We start from the raw sequence: 27,222 nt of genomic DNA, 5'->3' as shown, positions 1-27,222 counted from the left end.
CTGACATTAGCCCCCGGAGGTTGTCTGTCAGACGGTCAAGGTTCCCAACATTACAGAGGCCTGTTCGAACAAGAGGACATTCCTCTCATAGCGAGGTGAGCCTGTGACCCTGAACAACACCCATGCAACCACACACTCCACTGTCACCTGCTCTGAACGCAGGTTGTCCTCAATCATAGCCGGCAAACGCACAACACAAACAACAGAAACTGACCCTTAAGTCATTCAAGGAGGGAAAGTTGGCAGAATTCAAGGCCATTTCACAGACAAATCCTTTTACTAGGCATGTTTGAAATGCTAACAGTCTGTAAAATTATGTTAATGCCATGTAACAGCTGCACTTTCCATCTAATCAAGAAGAATGCTGTTAAAATCATTTTTGGCCTGCTCCAGAAAAACATCATGGCTCCTTACTGCTTACAGTAAGAGGCAGATTGTTTTTTTACTTCTTCATTCATACACATCCAGTAATTAAACCCACCCACTCATATTCAAACAAACACTCCTCTCTTTGTGTGGAGGAGATTTCTATCCTTGGATAGTTTTGTTGTTGTCTTGACCATGTGGTTTGGCGGATGACCTGGCGTGAGGCCAGACACTCAAAAGAATCCCTGTGTTTGTAAAGCGAGCCTGAGCCTGGACACGGTGCCTGCTGAAGATCTCTCTGTCCAACCTGCGCAACTGTCAGGTCCGCTGGAGAGAAGGCAGAGGAGCATCTTAGGTTAAACACTCACGTTATGAAACATGTGCGTGGCAATGGACCGATGAAGACCAGAGAGCGAGGATTCTAAGATGCTCCGACACTTCATCCAGCTGTTTTCTCGCAAGCTTTGCCAAGGCCTCTTTTCCTTTGACTTTGATGTGTCCAATTTCTGTCTCAGATCTTCAGCGTCTTCTCAACACTCACTTGCGGAACAATCAGTTGATCGATTGTTGCTCACTTTTCAAGCTTAAGTCCAATAACTTGATTGTTTAATGTTCTCAGATATAAAAACAGGTTTATATGATATTTACATTTTGCACAGGATGAAAAACAAATGGGAACATTGGGAATTTGAAACAGTAATGTTTTTACTCTATTTTGAAAGCATTTGGAAAAGCCCTATATATTTACTGTCTTATTCCTCATTATCTGTTATAAATAGCAGCCACTTGACCAAAACCAATTACCATCAAACAAGACATACAGTATATCTGCTGCATCTGATTCCACGCCAATGTTATCATGCACCCCTGCAATTTATTTTATGTGGGTTTCTGGAATGCTGGTCACACAAAACCAGACAAAACAAGTGATTGAATGACGCTACCTTGTGTCCGAGCATGCGATGGTTATTTTTGATGATTTAAAGGCAAATAAGATGCAGCTGCAGCAAACTGTGTGGTAGAAATAATGTGGTTGAGATTGCTCAAGTGCCACTTGGGACATCTGAATCAAACCCAGTCTAACAGTTCCCTTTTATTGCCACACTGCTCCTATTAAAAGTCCAGTCTTATTTCCTGAAATCTGAGGTGTTTGTGTCCAAAGACGCAGAAAGTCCGAGAGTCGAGGATATTCTGTGGGCTGAAAGGATTGAAGAAGTTTGAAAAGATAGTGAGATATCCAAGTTGAACCATTTATTGAAGCTTGTTATGAAGGAGAAAAGTTATGAATTGCGGTGGTCCAATTAATTAGTGTAATTTGTGGGCCAAAAGGTCACCTTTGATGTTCTCGGCAAACATGTGCTGGTAAAGACGGGAATTCAGATTTGGAAGAAGAACACAGTGGACAGCGGTGTATCGAAAACATGTGTGTGAAATACCTTCTTCTGCACCAGCTGGAGATCCTCAACAGTTTCTGGCAATGAGAGCTACATGCAGTTTTAGATATCTGCTGCTACTGCTGCCTAATTCGTCAGCCGCTTTAATGATGGTTGGGAGTAAACTTGGCTCGACGGCTTCTCTTTGTCTCTTATAGTGCAAAATAGTTCTCCAGCCAAGACAAACAGCTTAAGCATGAAGATGATCCGTCTGGCAGCAACAATGGTTAAATTAGGAAACCCCTGTTCTGCCGAAGGGCCTTACTGAATGAAATTTGGAATCAAGAGCCTATATCTAGCTGTCATCTACCTTTTTGTAATGTCCTTGAGCAAAACATTAGCTACCTGTCCCTCCAGGGCCATTGTTCCGTCTCACCCTGACCTCTGTGGGATGGATGACATTTCTCAAAGAAATTATTACATGAAACAGTCTAACAGGACAGAGAAGCTGAATCATTTCATGTGTTGTTGTGGATTAACCTGTGATGAAGAAAAACACAACACAAGTCTGGTGTTAAGTCAGCGAGGTATGTGGACTATGTGTGCGGCTATGTGTTAGAGGCTGGTTAGAGAAACATTTGGTGCACACAAGTTTAATCTTCTTTTCTGATCTAGGATTTGGGATGGATCAGACTTTTGATTTCATGATCAGCTCACTGCAGTTATTTCCAATGCAAAGATACTCGGCACATTATTGCTGAAGTCATCTCGCACTGTTTTGCTACACAGAATTCAGGAGAAATAATTTATTGTCATTTTATTACCAAAAAACAAACAAACAAAAAAACAAAGAGGATGATCCTCTGCATTAACCCATCCTCTATGATGCAGTGGGGGAGCAAACCCAGTCCTTTCTGCCACTGCATTGGTCAGGAGCACTGACAGGAGTATTAACCAAGCATGCATGTCTTTGGTGGGGGGAGAAAACCCACCCAGGCACTGGGACAACAAGCCTATCTAACTGTGAGGCAGCAGTGCTGACCACTGAGCAGCCATGCCATCACAGTGTCTCTAAGGGTGCGTGTCCACTGACCCCAACATGGTACTAACCATTACCATTTTGGTCCCTGCTCCGCTGGGGTTCCAAGCAAGCTGAGAGGGGACTAAAATGTGACGTAAACACATAGCGGGCGCTGATTGGATAACTTACCCACTTAAGTCGTCTACTTCGTGCATCTTAGCCTCGGCGGAATACTGGTCGATCGCTTGGTAAAGTCTTTTATACTTTTCTTGGGTGTTCTTTTTCGCTGCTTGAAGCCTTGCATGTCTGTTGTCCCTTACTTTCAGTTTAAGCAAAAACCACATACGGCACAACAGGCACCATGCTGCCTTCATGTCATCTATTGTTGTTGTTGTGTTGCACACAAATTACGCCGGGGAACTCTTGGCCGGTGAGTCCACCCACACTGTCTTGGTACCCAGTGCTAGTGGAAACACACATGTACTGAGCTGTACCGACCCGACCTGAGCTGAAGTGAGCCAGTGGAAACACGCCCTCAGACAAAAAAATCCCTGACAACCATAGAGCGTAAACATGTGCTTACGTAACTAGGTAAAACTAGGGACAAAGGTCATGAGCTGGTCATTGTAGCATCTGCAGTGCACTACTGTGGTCATAGGCTTACAAACCAAGGACCCCCAGGACTGTTGTGCAGCACACTTCATGATTCATTTTGGATCGAATTGGACATTTGAGAACAAAAGGCCAGTTATAGCCCTTTCAGCTGAAAGCTGCCCAGCTTAAAATCAATCAGCAAAGCAATATTTGTACCCAGCTTAACATGTGGAACTCAAAACTGTTTGGATTTGGCAGGGGCAGCACGAGGGCTCGACCACAAAATCTGCAGCAATAACAACAATTCAAAGTAATACCACCGTGTCAATTTCTCAATGCACCTATTGCTCAAGTACAGGATTGCTTAACTTTGACCACAAAACCTTTGTGGTTCTTGTCGAAGCAAACAGCAGCGCTAACCAAGCATGAAGTGATGTGTTATTTCTAAACACTAGCAGTAATTTGACAATTATTTTCATGTGAAATCTGATGTTCCACTTTTTTTTTTGGTTTCCCTTGTGGAAACTGCACAGGTGGCTGACTGTCCTGCACTGCTGGACATCATGCAGCGCTTGTTCGGCCAATTACTTAATGGCGCCCTAAGCACACAATGAGTAAATACACACACAGACTTGGACACACATCAGGAAATAACAGGGCCATGACAGAAATGCTGACTGGCAGGTTAAGAGGAGATTAAAATCAATCACTTCTTAGCGGCTGTCACTCGGTCAACCGAGAGCCGTCAAAAGTGTTGTTAGCTTGAGAGCGCCAGAGCAGGAGTAGGTCGGCTCTGCTCTGATGCATGCGTGCTCATAGTGTGCATTTACATTTGAGGATTGTGTGTCAGGATATGACAAAGGCATCGCCTCTGGAGCATTAATGTCACAGGGCTGAGCGAGTGGAGCTGAAGTAGCTCTCAGATTACAGGATTAATATACAGAGACAGGAGGAAGGGATACCAGCACCCAAAACCCTTTCTATCACCGGCTGATATATTTTATGCTCATCTGGAGGCTCAAAGTAGTGACAGTCGCCTGCAATCAAGAACTCAGAGCTAAACCAAAGAATGAGGATTAATTTTCCATGTGGTCAGTTAATAAACAGTGTGTTTAAGTGGATGCTGCAGGGATGACGTATTTCACTAGGCCAACCCAGAGGCCAGCATAGACATGGGTTCCCTCTCACAAAAGCCCAAATTTTGTATGACTTGCATGTGTTGTTCTGTGCGATAATCTTTACAATTGGAAAACCACTTTTAGGGATTTTTGAAGCAAAAATGCAATTTCTACGCAAAGCACGCCCTGCACCTATGTAGCCACAACTAGCTTTGCACTTCTTCATATCTTCTTCGTATGATGACAACTGCAGACACTTGAGACAATGCTAACACACTACCTGCTTTTAGGACTCATTCCTATGTCACTGTTTTTTTGGAACAGTGGCACGTTGCAGTCAACACACAGAAAGTGTGCAATTCAAATAAATGAGAGCAAATAAAACAGCTTAAAAATGAACCTCTTAAATCTTATTAAGTGTTTTAATGTTGAAACAGATGTTTAATCATTTAGACATAAAGTCATTTCGAATGAATATTCTGCTCGAGCTAAAAGATTCATCTGAGTAGCTTAAGATATTGTAAATTTTGACAAAAAAACAAACAAAACAAAAACAAAAACACTCTTAAGTCATCTCTTTAGGTCCCCAGACCAGAGGATCTGCATTTTCTACTCGTATAGTATTACTGTTGTGTACTGTGGTTACGGAGACGCTGAGTAACTTAGAACAGGGAATTCTATTACCCATGTTGCCTGAAAGCTAATCTAATTGTTTACTGCTTCCTTTCTCATTATACAGACTCATGGTCCTCACATGTTTCATGAAAGCACAGTTGTCCTGTGATGACTCAGTGTCATCCTCTAAAACAAGCCTCTCTATCTCGACACACACCTGATTTCAAAAATGATGTAAACAGAAGACAGTTGATCCGGTTACTGCGTGTCGTCCTCGTACTGTCATCCACTGATTCTGTGGTCGGGTGACATGGTTCGTCCAGGAGGCTACAAAGTTATGTAGGGGACAAAGGATTGTGCAAAGCCAGTGCTGATAAGACTGTTGCTTTGGAAAGATTCAATCACTGCTGCTTATTTGTTGCATCCTCAACAGGTTTTTCCTGAGAAGTGCCACCATGATCCCTGCTGATGACCCTTCCAACTGTATATTGACTGCTTTCATTTGGGCAGAAGCACAATTTGTACAGACCTATTAACTATGAAGATGTTTGCAAACATCAGTTTCTTTGGAGACTGTAGGATCATAATTTGCTAAAGTTGGACAGCAGAGTAACTCATTTCCCCACACGAGATAAGACTAAATGTTATCTCCAAAGCACCAGTGATGCATGTCTTGAAAGTAATTCACTGGAATTCCCTCCTCTTAATTGTTACACCAATGAAAAATGGCACAAAGTAAAAATGAACCTCCATGTTTGGGGAGTGTGCAGCTGAGGGGTAGGGAGGACAGAGATTAAAAAGCAGGTTAAAGGGCTGCTGCTCTTTCCACAGGCAATGTTGTCAAACTAGTTCTGCAGACAGACTCTCCAACCCCCCACCCAAAAGATGTTAGCATTCTTCTTCAGGTCAACCCTTTAACCGGAGGTTACACTCAGGGCAGCCAAGGAGACAAACATATGACAATATGCTCGCAAGGGTTTTAGTCATCTGGCTTCGGTTTACTGGCTAAGTTCCAACACACATGCACGCACAAAAACCATTTAGTCTAAAAATAGCACAATCGCGCTGCTTCCTGATTTTGAAAATCTGAAAAAGGGTTTAATATATAACATGTGTATTCGCCACGCAGGTTCAAGTTTGAATAGTAAATCATGGAAGTTGCTTTTATTTGACTATATTTAAATGTCTCAGGGTTTTGCATGTGCAGTTCCTATGGGTGTGTTTGACTGTCTTGAATCAGAGGAACCAAAGCAGATTCAGTGAGCAGATGAATTTAACAGGATTTATACTCTTAAGAGGCGGGGCAGCATGGGTTGGAGGTTAAGTGGCTGTCTAGCAATTGCAGGGTCGATGGTTTGATCCCCACTCCTTCCCGTGACCATGTCCAGGTATTTTTGAGCAAGACACTGAGCCCCTAATCGCACCTGATGGACCTGTGACGGTCTGGCGACCCGTCCAGGGTGAACCCTGCCTCTCACCCAATATCAACTGAGATAGGCTCCAGCTCCCCCCCCCCAACCCCTAACTGATAAGCAGTACAGAATATGGATGGATTGATGGTACTCTTAAGAGCGCATTATCTGCCAGGCACTTGTCATGGGTCACTTGCAAATAATGTGAAAGATAGAAATTGTGATTTATGGTAACCCGGTGATCTACTACACAATCTTCCTGGGCTCAGTGGATGTTTCTGGCATGTCATTACTCTTTCTCTCCCCATGTTTCCCGTCTCTGAACTGACTGTCACAAATGAATAACGATTTAATTACATAAAGTGTATAAATCTAAATTGTAGTTTGCACGAAAGTTGAAATTCCGTGCAGAAAGATAAAGTAATGAATGTCTCGAAGTGGTCAGTTGCTTCATCCTTGCACCCATATTGAACCACCTCTCCCCACTCGTCAGTGAAACGGTTAAACTTCATAGCACAGAAAATCCGTCAAGGTTCGAAAGAGATATTAAAGATTATGTAAAGACCAATAACCCAATATGGCTGCAACAGGAAGCAACAATTACAGAATGCATACGGATTCACCTTAGACCATATTGAAAATGTGTCAACTTTCACTGGATTCAGCGAACCAGTTCTTGTGTTACAGTATAGACACGATGAGCTGCAGCGGTGGTTATGGCAGCAAAAACATAGTTTCTCTGAAACCACATTCCTGCTGCTGCAAGGCTGCTTTCACACATGCACCGCAACCTTTCACTTATCTGGACAAATTACCCAGTGGAGCTATGATTGAGAACACAAATGTCTGAATCAGTGCAACCAGACTGTAAAGGAGTTAACCATTTCAGCTCCAAAGTACAAAGTCAAAGACGTGAAGCGAAAAAGCATGTTCATGATATTCCTAACATGCAAGTGGAACGAAACCGAAGGAAAAGAGGGGCCATTTATGTGAAGATGTCAGCAAATTGCCAATTGGATAGAAAACAAGATTTAGGAAGTGCAAAATAAGAAAAAAGAGAGAGAGGCTGTTATGACCTAATTACAAACTGGCTGCGTGACTGCAGCACACTTATACACCTGCTGTAAAATCGGTTAAATCAGCTCTCAAAATTTTAACAGGGCAATGGTGCACCGTACCGCTGAATCCGTCTCATCGGGATCAATTCTTTTTCTGTCATTAAATATTCAACTATCAGCCATCTGCGTCAGCGGTGAGTGACAGACAACTGGGGGGGGGGGGGGGGGGGGGAAAGAGAATTCAGCTGTAGATATCATAGAGCACCAAAAGCAGCCGTCTTGATTTGTCTCTCAGTATCGCAAGGGACAGTCCTCCTTGTGTGTGCTACAGCTGCTTGTAAGTCAATATTAAGACATAGATTTATTTCTGAGTGATTAAAAAAAACTGCCATCATCATTTATAAGACGTGGAGTGTTGAAATCTCTCCTAGGATAGCCTGAGCTGCAGCCTGTCCTTTAAAAATCCCTTCCTCCTCTGTTGCTATGGTAACCAGAGTGGTGTGTTACCGGTGCAAACTGGGTGGGTGGGTGATTTAATATAAGCCCCATCCACCGCACTTTACCCTCCTTTTTAATCTGCTCTAGATGTTTATAGGGGGGGAAAATAGGATCGTCCCTCTAATTCGGACAAAAACAAAACCATTAAGGATTACAGGGTAAAATCTAGCGTGCCGTCAATCAGCTGCGCCGTGAAATCCTGTTGAGCGACAAAGACGAGCTTTTAGTCTTTTGTAGTGCTGCAGTCATCAGAGAGGCAGCGGGAGTGGAACCTGAGAATGATGGCCAGCGGCAGACCTCTTTGCTCAAGGTGACTTTCCTTTTCAATGACCTGATTATCTGCACTCCACCCCCAATATGGAAACAAGTATGCCATCTTCTCTTTCTCTCACTCACTTGACACTGATAACGGGCTGCGTTTGCCAAACCACAGCTGGTGGGAGGTAGCAGCCTGTAGCTTGTGTGTGTACAAACGCATATTTCTCCCACCACCTCACCGTATCTCCACACCAGCCTTGTCATTACGGGGCATTCCCCACATAGAGAGGACAATTCTCTCACCATGAAATCAGCCCCCGGGCCCGGTCGGAGAGCCCCGTCATCCTCCCCTCCCCCTTGGTTACTACAGCAACATCGTTTTTCCGCTCCAACAGCCCCTAATTAGAGTGACATGACACAATCACCCATGTCTTGGTGAGTGGAATCCAGCCAGTATCGTGGAGTGCGATAAAACAGACCCAGCCGCCTGAACTCCCCCACCAAGAGATAGCCTCGGACCATCAACCAGTCATATGCAGTCCACACACATTCCAATCAGCAGATAGCCACTGCCGGCTTCATCTCTCTTCCTTGCACTCATTCGGTTACAGGTTAGAACAGTGAGGATTCATTCTTACCCTGTCCAAGAGTGGGCTCGCCTCTGCTCTGCTCCGAGCATTCCCTTTATATCCTTAACTCACTGCAGTATCCAGCTTTCTGCACTGTCGACAGAAAAAGCGATGCTTGTACACGGCACACCGTGGAGCATTTCCTGTGTGAGGTATGTAATCCACGCAGGTTTAAGGTTGTCTGTTAAGGGTCGGAGTGGGTATGTTGAATCCCAGAGGCCGTCAAAATCAGCCAGGAGGAGAATCTGGGAGGTGGAGAAGCTGGGAGTTAGATGGAGGTACTCTGATGGCAGGGGGGCAAACCAAGGATAAACTCACCACAGAACGTGAGCTGCTGCATGAGATCAGCCGGCTGGCTGAAAACTTGTGCTGAGCATATCTACTCTCTCCCTACCCTCCTTCTCTGTGTCTTTCTCTGTAGAATGCCGTGGGGGAAGAAGGGACACGCACAGATGTTACTGGCTAAAGGCCACACCCCTTTTCAACACTCCCTGTCCTAATAGGATGCAGCCGAGCAAGGCGGTGCCCCAGCTTACTCCCGTCCCCCCCTCCTGTGCCTTCAGACAACTTGTTTAGGGTTTGTTTGGAGAGCTGTAGGAGGACAACAAAGCTAAGGTGTGAAACGTGTGGTGTGAATGCTGGAAGGAGACATTCAGTGAAAGTGCAACAAGATGAACGAGGCTCACGTGGAGCGTTTATTGTGAACGAGTTACATCTTCAGATCCACTTTAAACCCTCCTGAAGTGCATAAAACACATTTGGCACAACTGATATTGCACTGAATTCCTCCGATATAACCAGAAGATTTGAATCTAAACAAGCCCGAACTCTGACAAATGATTTGTGGCACAACAAATTTGGAGGAGACAATACTCCATCACAGAGAAATCCAGCGCAGGATCAGCTGACTACATCACCCTTGGTACAGCTGCTGTTTTTTTAGGACTGTGCGATAAAATTGACACTGCAATGTATCATGATGTTTCCTTTAACAACACTGTCACGATATTCAAGCCCCTCCTCTTCCGTAGATGTTGCTACATGGCCAGTTGCCTGCTGCCACCTCCAGCCTCCCCAGCAGTATTTCAGAATCAGAAATCCTTTCTTAATCCCTTGCAGGAAATTGTTGAAGTTAGACGTTCAGTTAGACGATGTACTGTCATGGCAGTGAAAACTGCAGTGGCGTCTGCAGCTTTTAAAATCTACACACACACGGTAAACACTATGGATGGATGCTCATGTAATTAGCATCTCCCTTAAAGCAAACTCACACAATGCCAAAGTCATTAGGCCTGCACAGTAATATTTCACATGAGAAATGGAGGAATGCCTTCACGTAGGAATTGAAATGAGGTTCTCCATTTCATGTGAAAAGGTATCAGGACAAATGACCTCTTAAGCACATACAGTTAAAGAAGTTGCGTATAGTTATTGCGTCGACAGAAAACTGTTGTGCAACAAATACTGACTCTTTTTTACCTCAAATAAGTTCCATTCTATCTTTTCACATTCTTTCAAAACATTGGGAGTCACTGGCAGATTTTTATTCCATCGTCTCAATACATTGTGGTGATTTCAGTTATTTCAAACATGAATATTATAGCGCTGAAAACCAATGCGTGTGAAATACTGATCAATACTTTGGAGTATAATATTTCTGAGGATTCTTTAACTCTTCCAGATGAAAAATCTGTTAAAATGAAAATATTCATGCGTGAACGCAAATACAATGTTTTTCATCAGGGATGTGACTACAATCATCGTCACATCGAGAGCAGAAGCAGCATGAAGCTAGCTGTGGTGATGTTGAGGTCATACTGCCACAGAGTAGTTTGTTCCTCGCGTGACGACACCTTTTTACTTTTAATAATTACATTACAAAAATTTTAAAAGCTATGAAATTGTTGTGCAAAATTGTTTTTGTCACAGTAACAATCTGGTTCGCGTTTGATCGAGGGAACTCATGGCTAACCTCCAGGTTGGCCTACAAAGAAACCTCATTACTGAGAGCTCTATGGCTTCTTGACTTGTAATCTTATAATAATGTTACAAGTACGATCTCTGTCTCCACTCATGTAGGACAGAGAGCAGCAGCGAGGCTTCTACCTGATCGCTTCTGGTTTTCGTGTTTGCAAAACAAGTGTCATCTAGCACTCATTTATTACCTTCTGCAGTTCTCCTGAGGAAAGTCAAGCATCATGTCATGGTGCTCGAGTTGCAACTGTTACGCAACACTGTAATTGCAGCAACACCAGAGAGAATCATAAGATTTCTAACCGGGACAGTAGCCTTAGAAAACACTCAACTGTGACCAACAGTAACACAAATAACGCCTGTGAGGAAACACTACCAACTCCGTATTAAGCTTTAAAAATCTCATCTCCCACATCTGACATCAAACACACCAAACCAACCACTCTCCTTAACAAGAGGATGTCATTTACATGGTTTTTGGGGTTGTTAAGAGTCTTCCAACAGCTGTCTTTTGCAGCCATTTAAACATGCCAACGTGTAAAGCTGCCTGCAGCTTTAAGATTCCTGGACCAACTCCAAGTCACATGTTACAGCTAGATGAGATAACAATTCCAAACGTCGACTGTCTTCTCACATTCTATAATTCAATATCGGAGGTTGCTCTGTTGATTGAAGGAAGAGCGGGCTTATGTGAAACAGTTTATCTCTACAGACCACAGACCTGGTGTTACAGACATCAGTGAAGAGCCGCACCGGTGCAGTCATGAATGAATAACACTGGAAGCTCTGAAAAGAATGTCATGCAGCTGGAATAACAGACAGGTCTGGTTCCCATGGAGGGCTTCTGTTCTGGTGGGACAAGACCATCCCTGTCAATACAAACCTGGACTGATGTTTTGGTGACTCCAGGGGAACCAGGTACATGCAGAATACTGTGGATGGATACAATTTGAGTGTCCCCTCTGAGCAGGAGTACTTAAATTAGATATTTTGTCTGTTTTGTTTGGTTTTTTTCATGGGGGGAGATTAATGTGCAAAGTTGATATGAACTGAGGACATGCAAAGTCTCACTTGGAAATTAAGAAGACAGGCGTCAACTGTAATTGCTAGAGAATTTCATGACATTGGAGACTCAGTGTTGCATCCTGTTAGAAAAACTCGATCTACTATGTTACTCAAAATTGGGACTTTTAAAATAGATTTATAATTGCAATTTCAACTAAAATTGTTCTTTCCAAAGTTGGACTAACACACCTAGATAATGAGGTTGGGAATCCATTCATCCATTTTCGACTGCTTAGCCTGTTAAGGGTTGCCAGAGGGGGGGTGGGGGGGTGGAGCCTATCCCAGCAGCCCTCAGGTGAGAGGCGGGGTTCACCCTGGACAGGTCACCAGTCCATCACAGGACCAACACATAGAGACAGACAACCATTCAGACTCACAGTCACACCTACGGTCAATTTAGAGTATCAATCAGCCTCGTCCTCTCTTGATGTCTTTGGACTGTGGGAGGAAGCTGGAGTACCAGAGAGAACCCACACAGGAACAGGGAGAACATGGAGACTCACACAGAAAGACCCCGTGATGGAGCCGGGGCTCAAACCTGGAACCTTCTTGTTGTGAGGCGACAGTGTGAACCACTGCACCACCGTGCTGCCCTCTGAGATTGGGAATCAATTTAGCCAAACCAGTTTAGGTGCTCCACAGGCACCTACAGCAGGTGTTTGACTTAAACTGTCTCAGTTTAAGGTGCCAGTTTTTCCTTTGATAATCCTTGATCACCCAGCTAACTATACAAATGTAACCACATAAGGTTTAGCCTACTAAGCTCACTTCAACTGCGCTTATCTTTAAAGTGGTCACATTTGTCTCAATGCAGAGCCAAGTATTGCTTTCCTTTAAGTAAAAACACAAATCAATGAACTGAATTAAGATTTCATTCAACGGCTGAAAGCTGTTGAAACTTGGAACGAGTTTGGTGTACATGACCAGATAAAACAAGGAAGCCTGCAAATCTGATTGGCCACAGATTGTAGATGACCCGGAAACTTCAGCTGTGATTACAAGCTTGTTGACCGAATTTCTTTGCTCATAATGTGAAAACCTGTGATGGCTTTGTGAGCATGAACAAAGAGGAAGTTCTGCTGCTTCTCCAAAAACAAGGATATCTTCAGCTGAATAATGACGGACAGCCTGAAAATGGAAAAATAAAAAAGAGGCTTCAACTGCTGTAAAGGAATGTGTGAAGGGGGCAACGTTATATTATGGCTTGAGTCATGTGGTGTAGCGCTACAGGGCTCCACTGTACATATGTTTCATTCAGGGTGGGGCAAGATCCATAAATTCCACCAATGCAGCCCTTCCCTTGTAACCCTATCACAAATTAAATGCCAGCATTCAAAAAAGGGTCCTACTAGTTTCTACCCACCCTCTGGCAAGCTTGTAATTACCCCCAGGAAGAGTCCACCCAATGAAAGGAGGCACATGACTTTCTACATCACGTGATCTCTGTGGAACACAACTGAGCATCATGAAAAGAAGGTCAAAGATGGACTAAACCACTGAGTTTGGACCTCCAAAACAGAGGTGGGGAGATTAGCCAGAGAGACAATGCTAACCTCTGATCAAGCAGTGAGAAAAGTCAGCAACTCGAGATCAAGGATAGTGTGATATAACAATACGTATCAACTGATGACTGAGAAACGTCTGACATTTAATGCTGTGTTCTTCTGTCGATATCTTCAAAGTGCAAATCGGCACTTGACAGCAGTTGTTTACGTCACTGGAGGATGCTTTACCTTCTTCATTACGTTACTGGACAGGTACAACATACTTTTGGCAACGTCTGATGATCTTTAGGTGTCTGAGCTTGATTTGAAAAAGCTAACTGAGAAAAAAAGGACTGTTCAACTCACAACCAAACATTCATTATCCATGATAAATGCAATTTTTTTGTTTCCACAGAGAAACAAAAGGGATTTCAGATTGTGTATCTGCTGCACACACGCACGCACGCACGGTTAAATAGTCGCTCTGTTATAGAAGAGCTGTCCACTAGTTCCCAGTGAATATCGAATAGCATTTCTGCTCGAAATACCAAGACACGTCTTTGAGAATAACTGTAAAATCCTGTAAATATTGCATCATTGGACCCTATAAAACAAACTTTCCTATTTATTTTTCTTTAATTGTGAGCCTTAATTCTAGTTTGACTGCCAAATTGTAATTTGACATCTGCATACAAAGGAAAACCTTCAGATTTAGAGGTATAAAAGAGCTTTGTTATGGAGTTGCGATCCCGTTTCACTGGGGAAGTGATGGGCTGCATCTGTAGTGAACGTGCTTGTAACGGATTGACAGAATTTGAGGCTTGAAAGACTGTGGCTTAACTTGTTGATCCCTCCAGATGTAGGCCAAGCCCACCGCGCGGAGAAATCTGTGGTTACGGTCTTCCAGTGAAGAGGAAGAGACGGCATAATGTACTCAATATTGCAGCGAAGGTGGAACACACACACAAACAAAACATTGGTTAATCCAACATAATCCAATCAGCAGCCAGTCTACCCTGAAGGTGAGGACAGTTTCAAAGCACAATGTGCCTATTAGTGAGCGTCACACTGACAATGAGTTCATCAGACTGGATCTCAGCTAAAGGGTTTGAGGTCCCGGCCTCATCTTCTGTTGCCAGTGTGGGACTGGCTCCCAGCCAGAATGACTAGCTGACACAGAGGCAAAGTCTAAGGTGAGACTGAGCTGGCACAAAGAACACAGCCATCTTGTGTGGCTGGATGGCTGAGTTACAAGCTGCTTATCTTCCAGCGTGTCTTAATCTCAGCGGAGACAGCAACCTGGAACCATACGAGCGGAAACTAAACATAAAAGCTGTCATACTCAGCTGAGAAACCCAAAGCAACAGCTCAGCGGTGCGATGAAAAAGAACACAACACAGAAACGTCAGAAAAAGGATGTTGTTGAGGTATGTTAACAAGGACACCTGCTGTTTAAACAGGATCGACCTGACAGCCTCTGCCCTGTGGCATCCCGCCTATCAACAGTTGGGACACAAACACCTCAACACAGGAGCGGTTCTGTGCTGGGGTTGTACTTTGTGAACCAATTTCGTTCAATTTCTCTTTTGTTAAAGATCGTCTGATCAGACGTAAAATGTTAGGAGAACTGAAACGTGTTGTTCTGACGGATCACCTGGTGAAAGTGTAACACGCTACATAACCGTGAGACAAAGATGGGGCCGGACAATGGTCGCCACATTGAGATGTAACGCAATCACGCCTGCAGAACATTTAGCTGTTGACGCAGCTGGTTTCATCTGCCTGCATGCCTGCTGTTATGACGGCTTCTCCAGTAATGTTATCACACAGACATGTTAGACTGTGGGAACCGGCCTGTTGCTATGGCAGCCCGAAACCGGGACAGAACTTCCTCTGTTCCTGGATGACGACACTGACAAAGATGAACAGGAAGTACTTTCAATATGTCCGTATGAGAAAATAAGGACTTCAACCAGTCCTGGCGAACTTTTATGAATCTGTAAGAAGGTACTATGTTGTTCACGATTAAAACCACAAAGAAAAGGGGGTGCATTTTTTTTTTTTTTTTTTTGGTTTGAGAATTATACAAATTCAATAAAAAGGGAGCATGACTGACATTACCAGCTCTAATGACTCCAACTCAGTTAACGGAAATGACATTACTGTGGTTAAAATACCAAAGACATCCCAGTTTACGAGGTATACCGATGACAAAGACAGACCAATAAACATTCATTTCCCACGAAGCCGAGGAGCCGCAAGAGAGAGGTTTTATTTTTTCTTCGAGGCTGGGATATAATGAATTTCAATTTAAGATGAGACCACAAGATAGAAATTGTACCCTCAATTTAGTTATTTTATATTTTTGAGCAAATTATATTATATTAATTGAGAGAACAAGTCATTTCTTTTGGCCTTGGAATAACTCATATGCTCTCTTTCTTTGCCGACGTAACAGATGAAATTCGGAGAGCTCAAAAGCAGACAGAGTCACTGTCTAACTTTCTAGGTTTTTATTTGAAGTTCCAACAATTCGTGAAAGAAAAGAGATTAAAAGATACAGTCTAAGCATATTTCTCCGTCCTTGCTCTTTCGCCCCTCTGACAACTTGTCAGAACTTGAGAGTGCTTTCTGGCGGGTGGGGCGGTATTTTAAGAGCAGGATAAAGCATGCCGGTCTCTGGCACAGTCTACTGATGAATCTGATATGTGTCTGATGTTTCAAGGCCTGTTTCACATGCTCCAGTTTGTCTGAGGGAGACACATGTTGGCATCTGGCCTCTTCCTTGGAAGAAATTAATCAAAGAGGCTGCGCGGCATATCCACCAAATCAATATGTAACGGCCCAATGAGTGTTTTTAAAGCACGATTTTCCACACTAAGTACTTGAAATTAGAAAACTGTGACTGTATGAAATAGTTTGACAACCTGATGAGATTCATATTTTATAGACTAAACTTTAAAACACAAAGTTTCTGGCATAAAATGACTGAAGTTCCCTTTTCCATCTTTGTCCGTACTTTGAAGTTCTACCATTAATAGCTGAAATGCTTTTACGCAGCCAAAAGAAAATTTTTTAAAAAGCTGTATTAAAGAGACTGTTCCCTTTGATATGTTAAACACACATCAGCTTTCAATAACTGAGCTGCCATAAAGCAGCCTGAACTGATGAGCACACTACATTTCCTGACGTGTCACCAGCTGGAACCCCTCCTACAACAATATCAAATAAAAATCAAGGTTGGGGGCTTCCAGACCCACCTCGACAACACACAATATCCAGCATCTCTGCTTTGGGAATTATGTGACAAAGGGGATTGAAACATGAATCCCACTTGTTCCGTAAACCCCCCCCCCCACACACACACACACACACACAGGACCCACATGCTCTCTTTGTTCAAACCGCAGTATGGCTACACTCTTTGCATATCTTAATGGCCGAAGCAGAAAAGTAATTAATGTTGATGCTTATTGTCATGATAATCTGAGGTCTGCTGCAATCCATTCTAGCAAGAGAACAACTTGACTGAAAACCTTTATTAGGCAGGGGGGAAAAAAACAAGGTTTGTAATTCCCATTACAAGCTGAATCAAGAAGAAAAACCTGGGTCAGAAACAAACCAAAGCAAGAATCACTTCTGTCACGTGCCATACTGGAACAGCTTGAGAGAACTCTTCCGACAGAGCTTTGTCATAACTGCTAGAGGAACTAGGAGCCTTAACTCGTCCTTTTGAGAATTCCTTTATCTACTACTTCAGGGTACAGAGTGTTTGAGGACCAGACAAATCGTGAGTGATGACAGATGACTGGTAGTCGAACACATGAGCCAATGCAGCAGCAGCAGCAGCAGCAGCAGCAGCAGCAGCAGCAGCAGCAGCAGCAGCAGCAGCCATGTTTAGAAGTGTAGAACTGGAGTATTGTGCATAACTGCTTTTAACACCAGAATCTAAATATAGGAACAAAACAGACAAAAAAAACAGTTCCAGTCACAGGTGACATTGGCAAACTATGAACCAGCTCACACCACGTCTGTGTTTTTCTGCATAACAACTCACCTCCAGCAGGGCCTGGAAACGTGGGTGAGTCGTGTGTGACGACAAACTGCGACATATAAACAAGTATCGCGGCGCACACCATGACTAGGTTACCTATGTGTGCAGAGCAAAACCTCTGCAGGTATCACAAGAAGTACATCTTGTACCATGTAGTCAAGGCTACATGTGCAACAAGTTCAGATTGGCCCAAAAATAATTTCATAGGTCACCCAGTTCTAGATATAGCAGCGTAAGACTGCAGATCAAGGCTTGATTCTCTGCAGGGAGTAGGCTCAGCGGAGAGGCATCTCTGCTGCAGCATCCGTGACAGGGCTGGATTTTTAATGATTGCACTGGTTTGAGCAGACGGTTTGTAAGCACATTAGGATTTGAAGGGTTTACACTAAAGTCAAGGCTATTTCTATTTCATATTTGGACAGCGGCAGTCTCTGCACAGTCCAGCCGTATTAATTTGAATGTTAAATGGCAAAGCCAAAAAATATCTGCCGTGACCAGTTCACATCATGTAGCAGCTTTGACGCATTTTTCTTGCTTGTAAATTTTGAGAAAAGGTGAGCGACCATCCATGAGGGATCCATCCCTCACCAGAAAGTCTGAGAACTGCCAGCTTAAAGCCTATTAATTAAATATCTGCCACCACTGAGTGGCTGAGCTGGAAACAGGGTGACCTGACCTTTCACCTCCAAACAATCAGGGGGGGTCAAGAGTTAGTGGTCTTGGGATGGGACGAGTGGCGTGCAATAACGGGCTGGGGATGGTCTGGCTTCAAAGATGGTGGTAGGAAAAACAAAATGAAAGGAATAATTAAAAAGATGACCTGGCTCAAAATTCGTCTTGTTCTAACATTCTTTCCACTACATCCCTCCATACCTTACAGGTTTTTTTTCTGCAAAATATTAAGAGATGGTGTTTGTTACAGGCAAAGTCTCTCATCTCTGCTACAAAGAACTGCAGGAAACTTTTGGAGCACAAAGGCTCTTAGTTTCCCCCTCCAGTAAATGATGCACTGCAGGCCTAAACAAGCTCAAGGTTAGAGGATTGGTGAGCCATCGCTGTATTTACAAAGACTTTAAGCATCAAAATTGCACTACATTTCCAACAATCCTTAGAATGTGAGGTCGGGCCTGGGGTGCGGCCAACAAAAGCCGTCTAACCCCAGCTGTCCCAACAGCGGGGACAAGTGCAAAGCCGGACCAGACTGGGGGCAGGGCGTGGCATGGCAGGGGTGCAATGGTGACGGACCAGGCCTCGGCAGAGAGAAGGGATGCTAAATGAAGCCATTGTCTGGCCCAAGTGAAGCACACCGCACAAAGAATGGCACATTCTAACAGTCATACAGGCCTTTTGTTGTGGCAGGCCAGCAGAGTGCTGCTGATCCTGGCTTTATCCTGCTGGATCCACCATGTTTCAGACAGGAGGAGCTGCTCCTGAGAGCAGGAAGACACAGTGCTGCACCATTAATAGCAATGTCAGCCTGTGCAATTACATAATCCCAAAGAAAAGATACCATCATTTCCAACAGTAACCCTCCAAAAAGGTTTGGTTTTGTATTTTTATGCTGGTTTAAGTTTGAGTTGGAAAATAAAAAAAGTTCAAAATCACCAGTAATTTATGCACATTTTTTCTCAATAACCAAGCAAAGCAATCACAATATAGACAGTAAATTACTGTTGTTTTTTTTTTTTAATCAAATCTTAGACACAACACTGACAAGGACGTACGGCTGAACAATTCATCCAAAATTGGGCTGAATCATTCAGGGCCTAGTTGTGGCGTTTCTAAATCTCAAGGATATTTGAAACTGTCCCAATGTGGAATTTCGGTAAAGCACAAAGACCTATAAATATGATGGATTACTCTTGCACTTCGAGAGAGAATGGTTATAACATATACCTGACAAAACCATCATTAATGAATCAATGTAATAAAAAATTAATGTACTGCCAGAGAGCAGGTTTATTGACTTGAGACGTGCCCTTAATGCTGACATGAAGAACTGTGTAATCTTTAAAAAAACAAAAACAAACTTCTTCTCATTTTATACTAGGGAGGAAGAAAATATGTGAAGTTACAAAAGGAAGATGATGATTAGTTTAAATATCACTGTCAACAGTAACGTTTTTAGCAACATCTCTCACATACTAAGTAAAAACCAGACTGCTTGGAACGAAAATTACTCTGCTGGGACCGTTCAGATGGAGCGGAACATTCATTTTGGGAGAGAGACCCATTACCTCCACCAGTGTGCTGTGGTGGAGCACCTGCCTCTGCGCATTAACGGCAGGAGAACGTGCAGAGAGCCTGCTGACATATGGCAATCACAGGGCCTCAGCTGTGTCACAGCCACCGCTAAATGACATCCGCCACTGGAAGAGTAATTAGACTGTGTACCTCCCCCCCCGTTGTTAGTGCTTTCATTTACTCTCAGCCTAGGGAGGGTGCCCACCGCACCCCACTGCAGTCACTCCTGTTAAATTTAACACTCCGTTCATTAACCCATTTAGCCTGGAGAGCCTCAGAAGTGTTTGTGTGCTGACAGACAAAAGAGCAGACGATACACTGCCGCTGTTTATGGACTGCTGCTGCCTTCCGAGATCCGAAGGAAGAACTTTTTCGGGGGGGTCATTTGCTGGACAATGACCTAATTTTGCACCTGGTGTGCTGATGCTCTCAGTGGCGGTGCTTAGCTGTCTTGTGCCTTGCAGAAGTACTGCTTAAGCACAACATTTTATACTCCGTTTGCATCATTACATCTCAGTCTGCACGGTTTGAGAAAGGCTGTGGAGCCCTGAGAAGGGGCTGAGACATGCCATGCTCCAACACTACAGCTGGAGACTGAGCGATATATCAGGTGAGGCCAATAATAGCGGCCTATCACTGATATATAAGTATAAATTGATACACTACCAGATAAATGATATTAGCCGAGCATTTTCAGCTCTGTAATATCAGCCTTTTTTTAATAACTCGGTACCAATGTCCCATATAACTATCATCCATCAGAAATAATGTGGTACAGATTTGATTCATGGATTTTTTTTGGAATGTTTTGGAAACATCATAAACAAAGTGTCCCCACAGAGGTAAAAGTGACATCTTGTAAGTATGGACTATAGCAGGTGAACAATTGCAAATATCAACAAATAATCCGACATCGTGCATCTGTGCCAATGAAGGAAACAATACCTAAAATATAACCATAGAAATGGACGAAGCAGCTCTGGTGCATCTGACGCTGGTGTGCTACTTCTCTCTCTAGCAGAGCAAACAGAAACGGAGTGGCCACACTCAGGCTATATTTCACCAGGGGCTGTTTTTGTTCGATTCTGTTTCCAACCGCAGCCCAAATACTGACTGCTGCTGGTGTGTCAAAACAGGAGGACGACTTGAAACATCAACAAATGCCCAGTGCCAACATAACGGAGGTGGTCGATGCTGAAGCCGAAGGATGAAATATACCACAATGTGTCTAAAGGTGAGTGGTCGCATACCTGATGCTTGCGTGCAAGAGGCAGAACCCAAACGCGGAGCAAAACGCCATTGTTCCTTTGTGCTTCCCTCAGGCAAGAATACAGCCAGGTAAACACACACACACACACACACACACACACACACACACACACACACACACACACACACACACACACACACACACACACACACACCACAAGCCAAAGTGGAGAAAGTGCAGTGACAACATGTGCAGCATAAAAACAAAGACTCTCATAACTCTTAACTCTGTTTAAACAGTGTGGACAAAAACTACAGCATGGCGTATCATCATGTTAGGCCTCTACCATGTTTATAGTGGAAACACGCCTGCAGATCACAACACGGTAAGCGCTCTCACAAGGCAGCAGCCCATTACAAGCACGTACAGGCCCCCTCTTGATGCTTTAGAGCGTTTTGATTCCTGGGAATGTAAGACTTTTCTGTTGACTGGGAATAAGCCTGCCTCTAGAATGATTATTGTGGGGATAATCTCCATGTTGTGCTCTCTGACTAACCTGTAACTTCATAGCTTGCAGAAATGAGTCTTTCAACTACTGTGAAAATGAACAGGTGAGTGTCCTCATACACCTGAGAGCGGGAGACTTTCTATAATCAAAGACAGTGGAATGATAGGGCAGTCTTCATAATGAGGGTGATAATTTTTCTCTAAAATGTGTTAATCCACAAAAATCTCTTTATTAATACTAATAAAACACATTGTGTTATATTCAAAATGATTTCTGTTAGCGTTGTAACACATTTCTTCTACTGCCATATCAGCAGGATGCATATTATAGGGATACTGGTATCTGCTCTTGTTTTGAAAATATTGGTCCAGTTTGGCTAGCTGTCAGTATATGCCTGTGTGTGTGTGTGTGTGTGTGTGTTTGGGAAGTGTGAAAACGGACAAGCTTGCTTGCCCTGTGAGAATATCATCACATGTTTTCAACTTTTTGGTTTAGCATCTTTCATGATGTGACTTCAAATCTGATTAATCAAAGAAATGTTCAGCTATTTGGACTTATGATCCAAAATTTGGATTGATGTGAGTTTAACTTGACTTCCCTCGAGTTATACAATAACCACAAGCAGTAAAAGTAGCCAAACATTAACAACAACTGGGTTTTTTAATTAAATGGCGTGATGACATCAGAAGACGGCGGTATAAACCCCAAGCATAACTCTGACAGAGTCGTAGAAGAAGAGCAACGACACCTTGATACCTGTGGCTTTTACAGTTTCCTTGCAGCTTGTTAGGAAACAGAGCTGCAGATATGATTTACGGGGTTTTAACATTTTTTAAATTATTAAAAATGTGCAGTGTAGTACAAAGTACAAAATATGAAGAAACTTGATTTAAACTGATCATATCGTTGTCGGTTAATATTGGTGATGCAAATATCGGTTACCAGTATCGATGTCAAAATGTCATATCCCTGCATCCTGACCACAATCGCTTCATGCACACACTGGAGGATGGACTGCTGTACATTCAGATACCCTGAGGTCGTGCGAACTGCATTCCAGTGTTGCAGTTCCTTCATCAAATTGTGTTCTTTAATTGTGTGTGGGGGAAAAAAGGAACAGTCTCAATCAACGCATCTCAAAGTTCCAGTTCCAGTTTAGCCACCGTTATTACCGGCATTATTTCCATTCCTTTCACATCAACAACCCTGCGCTGTCCACTCACTACTCCTGCATGACACCAGTGTCCAGAGCGAAGTCTGACCTCGAAGAAGAACTAAACCTCCGAGGCGCTTGTATCTGGTTTAAAAGTTACTAAAAGCAATAACTTTTCATTTGTTCTGTCTTTGAGGTCAGACATCCCAGAACAAGCTCCGTAAGGTTTAAGCCAGAGTGTGTGTGTGTGTGTGTGTGTGTGTGTGTGTGTGTGTGTGTGCGCGCGCGCGCGGGTAAGCTTCCCTCACAACCAGACTTGACAAAACAAAAACAAAATAGATGCAAACGTCCTCTGAGCTCTTCCTTGTGACCTGTCTGAGTCAGGTTTCCGGGACCGACGCTAAAGCTCGCTGGATATATTCACATACCGGCCCCAACCACCTCAGCTGCCGTTAATGAGGGCCACACCGGTACAGACCTCCCCACCACCACCACCACCACCAACCACAACGGCCCGGTGTTGCTAGTCACCCGGATAGTATTTCACCCGGCTAGACTTCAGTTCTTACCTCGTCACTTTCAGCATATTTCCTACTGACTGCGTCCACAAGTTCATCAGCAGAAAGACAACAAAAAGAGGCAGAGTCCAGAAGGCAGCGAGATCATTCAACCGACTGGTTGGTCCGGACTGCCCGTGATGTCATCCGTGGAGCCCAACGCTGACTGCGCATGCGCCGCTCACGGAAAACCCTTGACCATCAGTGTCATGTTTAAAGTGCGTGTGACCGAATCAGACTTCAGAACTGCGATTCTGTGACTGCGGGAGGATTTATTTTCTAGCAGAACTGTAAAAGGCATTGTGTTGATAGCACGGAGGCTTTAAAAGCTTCTTCTTTTAAAAAGACAAAGAAAAAGAGGAACACAAATGAGTGGAGTCAAGTACAATGACATTACAAATACTGTCATGATAATTGCCACTGCAGTGTTAGTAAAATATCCATGTAACTGTTCTTGTGAGCACAAAGAAGAAAAAACACATAGAGAGTCAATGATAAAAAAAAAAACATTTTTCCTACTGTCTTCTTTCATTTGATTTATTTTGAGGCCATTTTGTTAAAAGAAAAAACGTTGAAAACTAAATTTAAGGAGCAAGCTATAACTCAGCCCAAAATGATCTGAATTAAATGTATCTTAAGTGCAAGTTGTAGCTCGTAGCCACACACAAACAAAAGTTCAATGCTGTGGGCTCAAAATAACTAACTTGTCAAAATGTATTAATTAAACTGAGGGGACGATTTATATCCTGTGGCCTGAAAATAACTGAATTGTGGGAACAAGTTATATCCCGTGGCCTAAGAGTAACTAAAATTTGGGTAAAGTTACGTTTTGTGGTCTCAACCAAACCAAAGTGAGGGGAAAAAGTTGTATTTTGTGACCTCAAAGTGCTTATTTTTCCTCTTTGCTCTCAAAAATGTACTTCTTTTGGGGCCACAGGATACAACCTGATCTGCCGGTTTAATCTCGTTTATTTTCTAACAGAAAGCAGAACACTGAACGTATACGTCCATCAACTTGCACCCAGTTTTTCAATTTAAAAAAAATAAATAAATAAAATAAAATTTTGAAACCTCGATAATTTATTTACTTTTACTCCAATTATACTGTTACATTTTCTCTGTTGCTGTCATTTTAATCATAAAAAACAAAAATTCTTCTCTAATAGTTAGAGGTTTCAACTTTAAGTTAAAGGTCTTTGACGGGCCGGAAGGTGTTCCTGACAGAAAATATTAAAGGTTTACGTACAAGCACCCCCCCAAAAAAAAATCTGTAAAGTGCATACTAGTATTTTGGGTCCATCAGGTCTGGCACACGGTGATACCAAGATGATATTCTGCCGATACAACACTGAAAAACACTTGTCATGCCAGAGCTTCTGTTTTATTGTTCACATTTACAGAATTGCATGTGTCAGTACAGCGTTTATACAGAAAGCCCACTCGTCCATACAGCAAACACACACGTATATGCGTGTGTGTGTGTGTGTGTGTGTGTGTGTATATAACATCTCCTCACACTATATACAATCCGTGTTGAAGCCTGGGCCACTTGCACACTTGGCGTAATACTCAGTCACTCGAGGGTTTCAAAACACATCGACTGATGTTTAATACTGTGATATTAACACGTGCAGCACTGAACATGTGCTGTATCGGTGAAAACCTGGATGGTGTAACGTGAAAAAAAAAGAAAGAAAAAAAGGGGGGGGTGAAGTCCTTCAATAATACATGCTTTTGACAGATTCTGGGACTGCTTGTTTGGCTTGTTGCTTATATCAAAGTGACATTTGAGGAGAGTAAAAAGAGACAAATGATCACTAGTTTAGTAGTGGAACAGTTTCAGCAGCACCATGTTGGTCCTGAGATTGTTGAACATGTCGCATGTGCGCGTGTGTATGTGTGTGTGCGTCACAGCCGACGTGACGCGACCGTAGAGTTTGATAATTTGAGACTAATTTAGCAGCTAGGATGAAAAGAAAATTGTGATTTAAATGAATATGCTGGTTATTGGATATCTTCAGATAGAGTAGATGATCTGAATGAAGATTTCAAGTGTCTGGCCGGCCATGATGCCATCAGAAACATGAACACAAATGATCTCCCAGCTCTTGTTATCATCAAAGTTAAGACCTCTCACATTTGTATCCTTGGACACACTTAGCAGGTATTGCAGACACACAGCGCCCCCACGTGGCAACCTTTTTTTTTTTGGTAAAATACTGAGTTAATTTCAGGAACAATCAGCGTATAAAAATATAAACTTGAACTGTCCATTCCAACAATGTTTCTGACTACTTTTTTGAGTTTAAAATGAGGTGTTTTAACTTAATTCTTGTCTGTAACACACGACCACGATACACCTGCGTCTAGATTTAACAGATGACACTGAGGCTTTGCACTAAAATCAGGGTTCATACCAATTTTAACCAATACATTTCCATGATTTATCCTCGATTTTTACCACAATTCTTCCAACTGTACATTCTCTGAAAAACATGTTAACACATGAAAAACAGACTTATCCAAGTGTACATGACTATATTTTAAAATGAATGACAAGCTAAGTGGTTTAATACAACATAAACATGCATTAAAATAAAATAAAACTAACCAGAGATTTTTAACTAACCACACATACTCCAACATGAAAGTTTTTGTAAAGCAAGTTTAGATGAGTTTTCCAAAATGCATGTTTCAAGTGCTTTTCCACGGCCATTTTCCAGATTTTTCATGACAGTATGAACCCTGATAAATGCTTTTTTTTTTTGCAGTCAAATCCATCTTTTTTATGATAAACTGGTTTTGTTCTTTTGGGCTGTGCTAGTAATACTAAGATTAACAATACTTTCTGTTCCGTGAAAATATCTAGAATAACTTGAGATGAACTCCTTGAGCTGCGAATCAATCAGTTCATAAACTCACTCCTCAGGTATTGAAGAGCAATAGAATTCACATTCTTAAATCTATTTAAGTTTAAAAATACAATAAAATTAAACACAAATATCTGGAGTAACTCTTGCCAGGGCATGTATTTTTGTGTTAGTGTTTTCTTTGCGTGTACAAGGGGATGACACTGACAACAAAATTGACGGATATCAGCAAAATCTCCTTGTTAGGGATGAATTTCCAGCTACTATATAGACTTGTGGAAACCCAAGACTCTATAGAGCACATCGGGGGATGGAGATGGTTGAAGAAGTGTCCAAGAAATACAGAGACAAAGGTTAAAGTTTTATTCTTCAAGTTTATGTCTGTTACAGAGCTGACACTGACTCGGGATAAAATCAGTTTGGGGCAATGACAGAGCTTTATGGGACTTAAGGTGTGGCTCAGGGTGGAGTGATTTGAAAGAGAATTTTGCATTTGGAGTGTTTTACTGCGTATGTGTGTGTGTGTGTGTGTGTGTGTGTGTGTGCACGCGTGTTTGTAAAAGAATGTGTTTGAGTTCGATGCCCACTTCTTCAGAGAGGGGAGCGTGTGAGAGACGGGGCCAGGGGGGAATATGGCCGTAGGGAGAAGACGGAGCACCAGGCTCCTTTGTTCGCTGCTCATGGTTTGACACTAGTCCAGATGCTAACCAGGGGTCAGCGCAGGGAAAGGGATGGGGGGTGTCACTACGCCAGGGAGCGCTGACGAGGCTTGATCCGAGGATAGAGCTGCAAATGAGGCAAACAGAAAAAAAAGCCTTTAACATGAATGATTTGGCTCAAAACGCTTCTTGTTTATTATCACTAAGTGATTCCAAATTCAAATGTTGCTTTCAAATAAGCTTGTTTCCATGCAAATACTGTGACTAGTATCTGCTGCTACTACTATTACGACTACTACTTCTACTACTCCCTTAACTAAGTAAAAAGATGAGAGTTGTGACAATGAGCCATAGTGAGTGGGCGTGAACATTCTAAAAAAGAAGAGTTTTTAGACCTTCTTCAGAAATATCTTACTGCCTTTGTCACGTTTTTGTCTCGGAATTTTCAAACTGACAGTGATGTCATTAAATGTGATGTTTTGTTTGAAGACTAACTGCCTAT

General features: G+C 42.8%; 2 protein-coding genes and 1 long non-coding RNA gene across 11 annotated transcripts in view; all 3 read right to left on the bottom strand.

Annotated features, from left to right (window-relative positions):
* The window catches only part of daam1b (dishevelled associated activator of morphogenesis 1b), a 47,674-nt gene extending 24,322 nt beyond the window's left edge, over positions 1–23,352 (bottom strand). For 2 of the 4 annotated variants that reach the window (XM_086188969.1, XM_086188966.1), the window contains exon 1: positions 23,204–23,352. The gene's annotated coding sequence lies outside the window, so the exon portion shown is untranslated. Of the gene's footprint in view, positions 1–8,951; positions 9,188–9,260; positions 9,357–23,203 lie in introns of those variants that run through there. The other 2 variants (XM_086188968.1, XM_086188967.1) reach the window with 2 other exon arrangements.
* On the bottom strand, positions 1,916–3,215 carry LOC147242999 (uncharacterized). Its single transcript, XR_015110522.1, has 3 exons — positions 2,950–3,215; positions 2,110–2,279; positions 1,916–2,010 (listed from the first exon to the last, which is right to left on the bottom strand). It is a non-coding gene; the product is annotated as an uncharacterized LOC147242999 (long non-coding RNA).
* A 1,235-nt stretch (positions 23,353–24,587) lies between the features above and the next one.
* ppp1r13bb (protein phosphatase 1, regulatory subunit 13Bb) overlaps positions 24,588–27,222 on the bottom strand; it is a 28,778-nt gene continuing 26,143 nt past the window's right edge. For 3 of the 6 annotated variants that reach the window (XM_086189124.1, XM_086189126.1, XM_086189123.1), the window contains one exon: positions 24,589–26,847. In XM_086189124.1, coding sequence (XP_086045250.1) covers positions 26,806–26,847 — 42 coding nt within the window. In that variant the 3' untranslated portion in view covers positions 24,589–26,805. Of the gene's footprint in view, positions 26,848–27,222 lie in introns of all 6 variants that reach the window. The other 3 variants (XM_086189121.1, XM_086189122.1, XM_086189125.1) reach the window with 2 other exon arrangements.

Source organism: Aulostomus chinensis, chromosome 20 (genome assembly GCF_037954235.1).
Source record: "Aulostomus chinensis isolate RoL2024-O1b breed Wild chromosome 20, RoL_Achi_v1.0, whole genome shotgun sequence".
In the NCBI taxonomy this organism is placed as follows: domain Eukaryota; kingdom Metazoa; phylum Chordata; class Actinopteri; order Syngnathiformes; family Aulostomidae; genus Aulostomus; species Aulostomus chinensis.
Note: the sequence above shows the minus strand (reverse complement) of the source record. Positions and strands in the feature narration are given on the sequence as shown.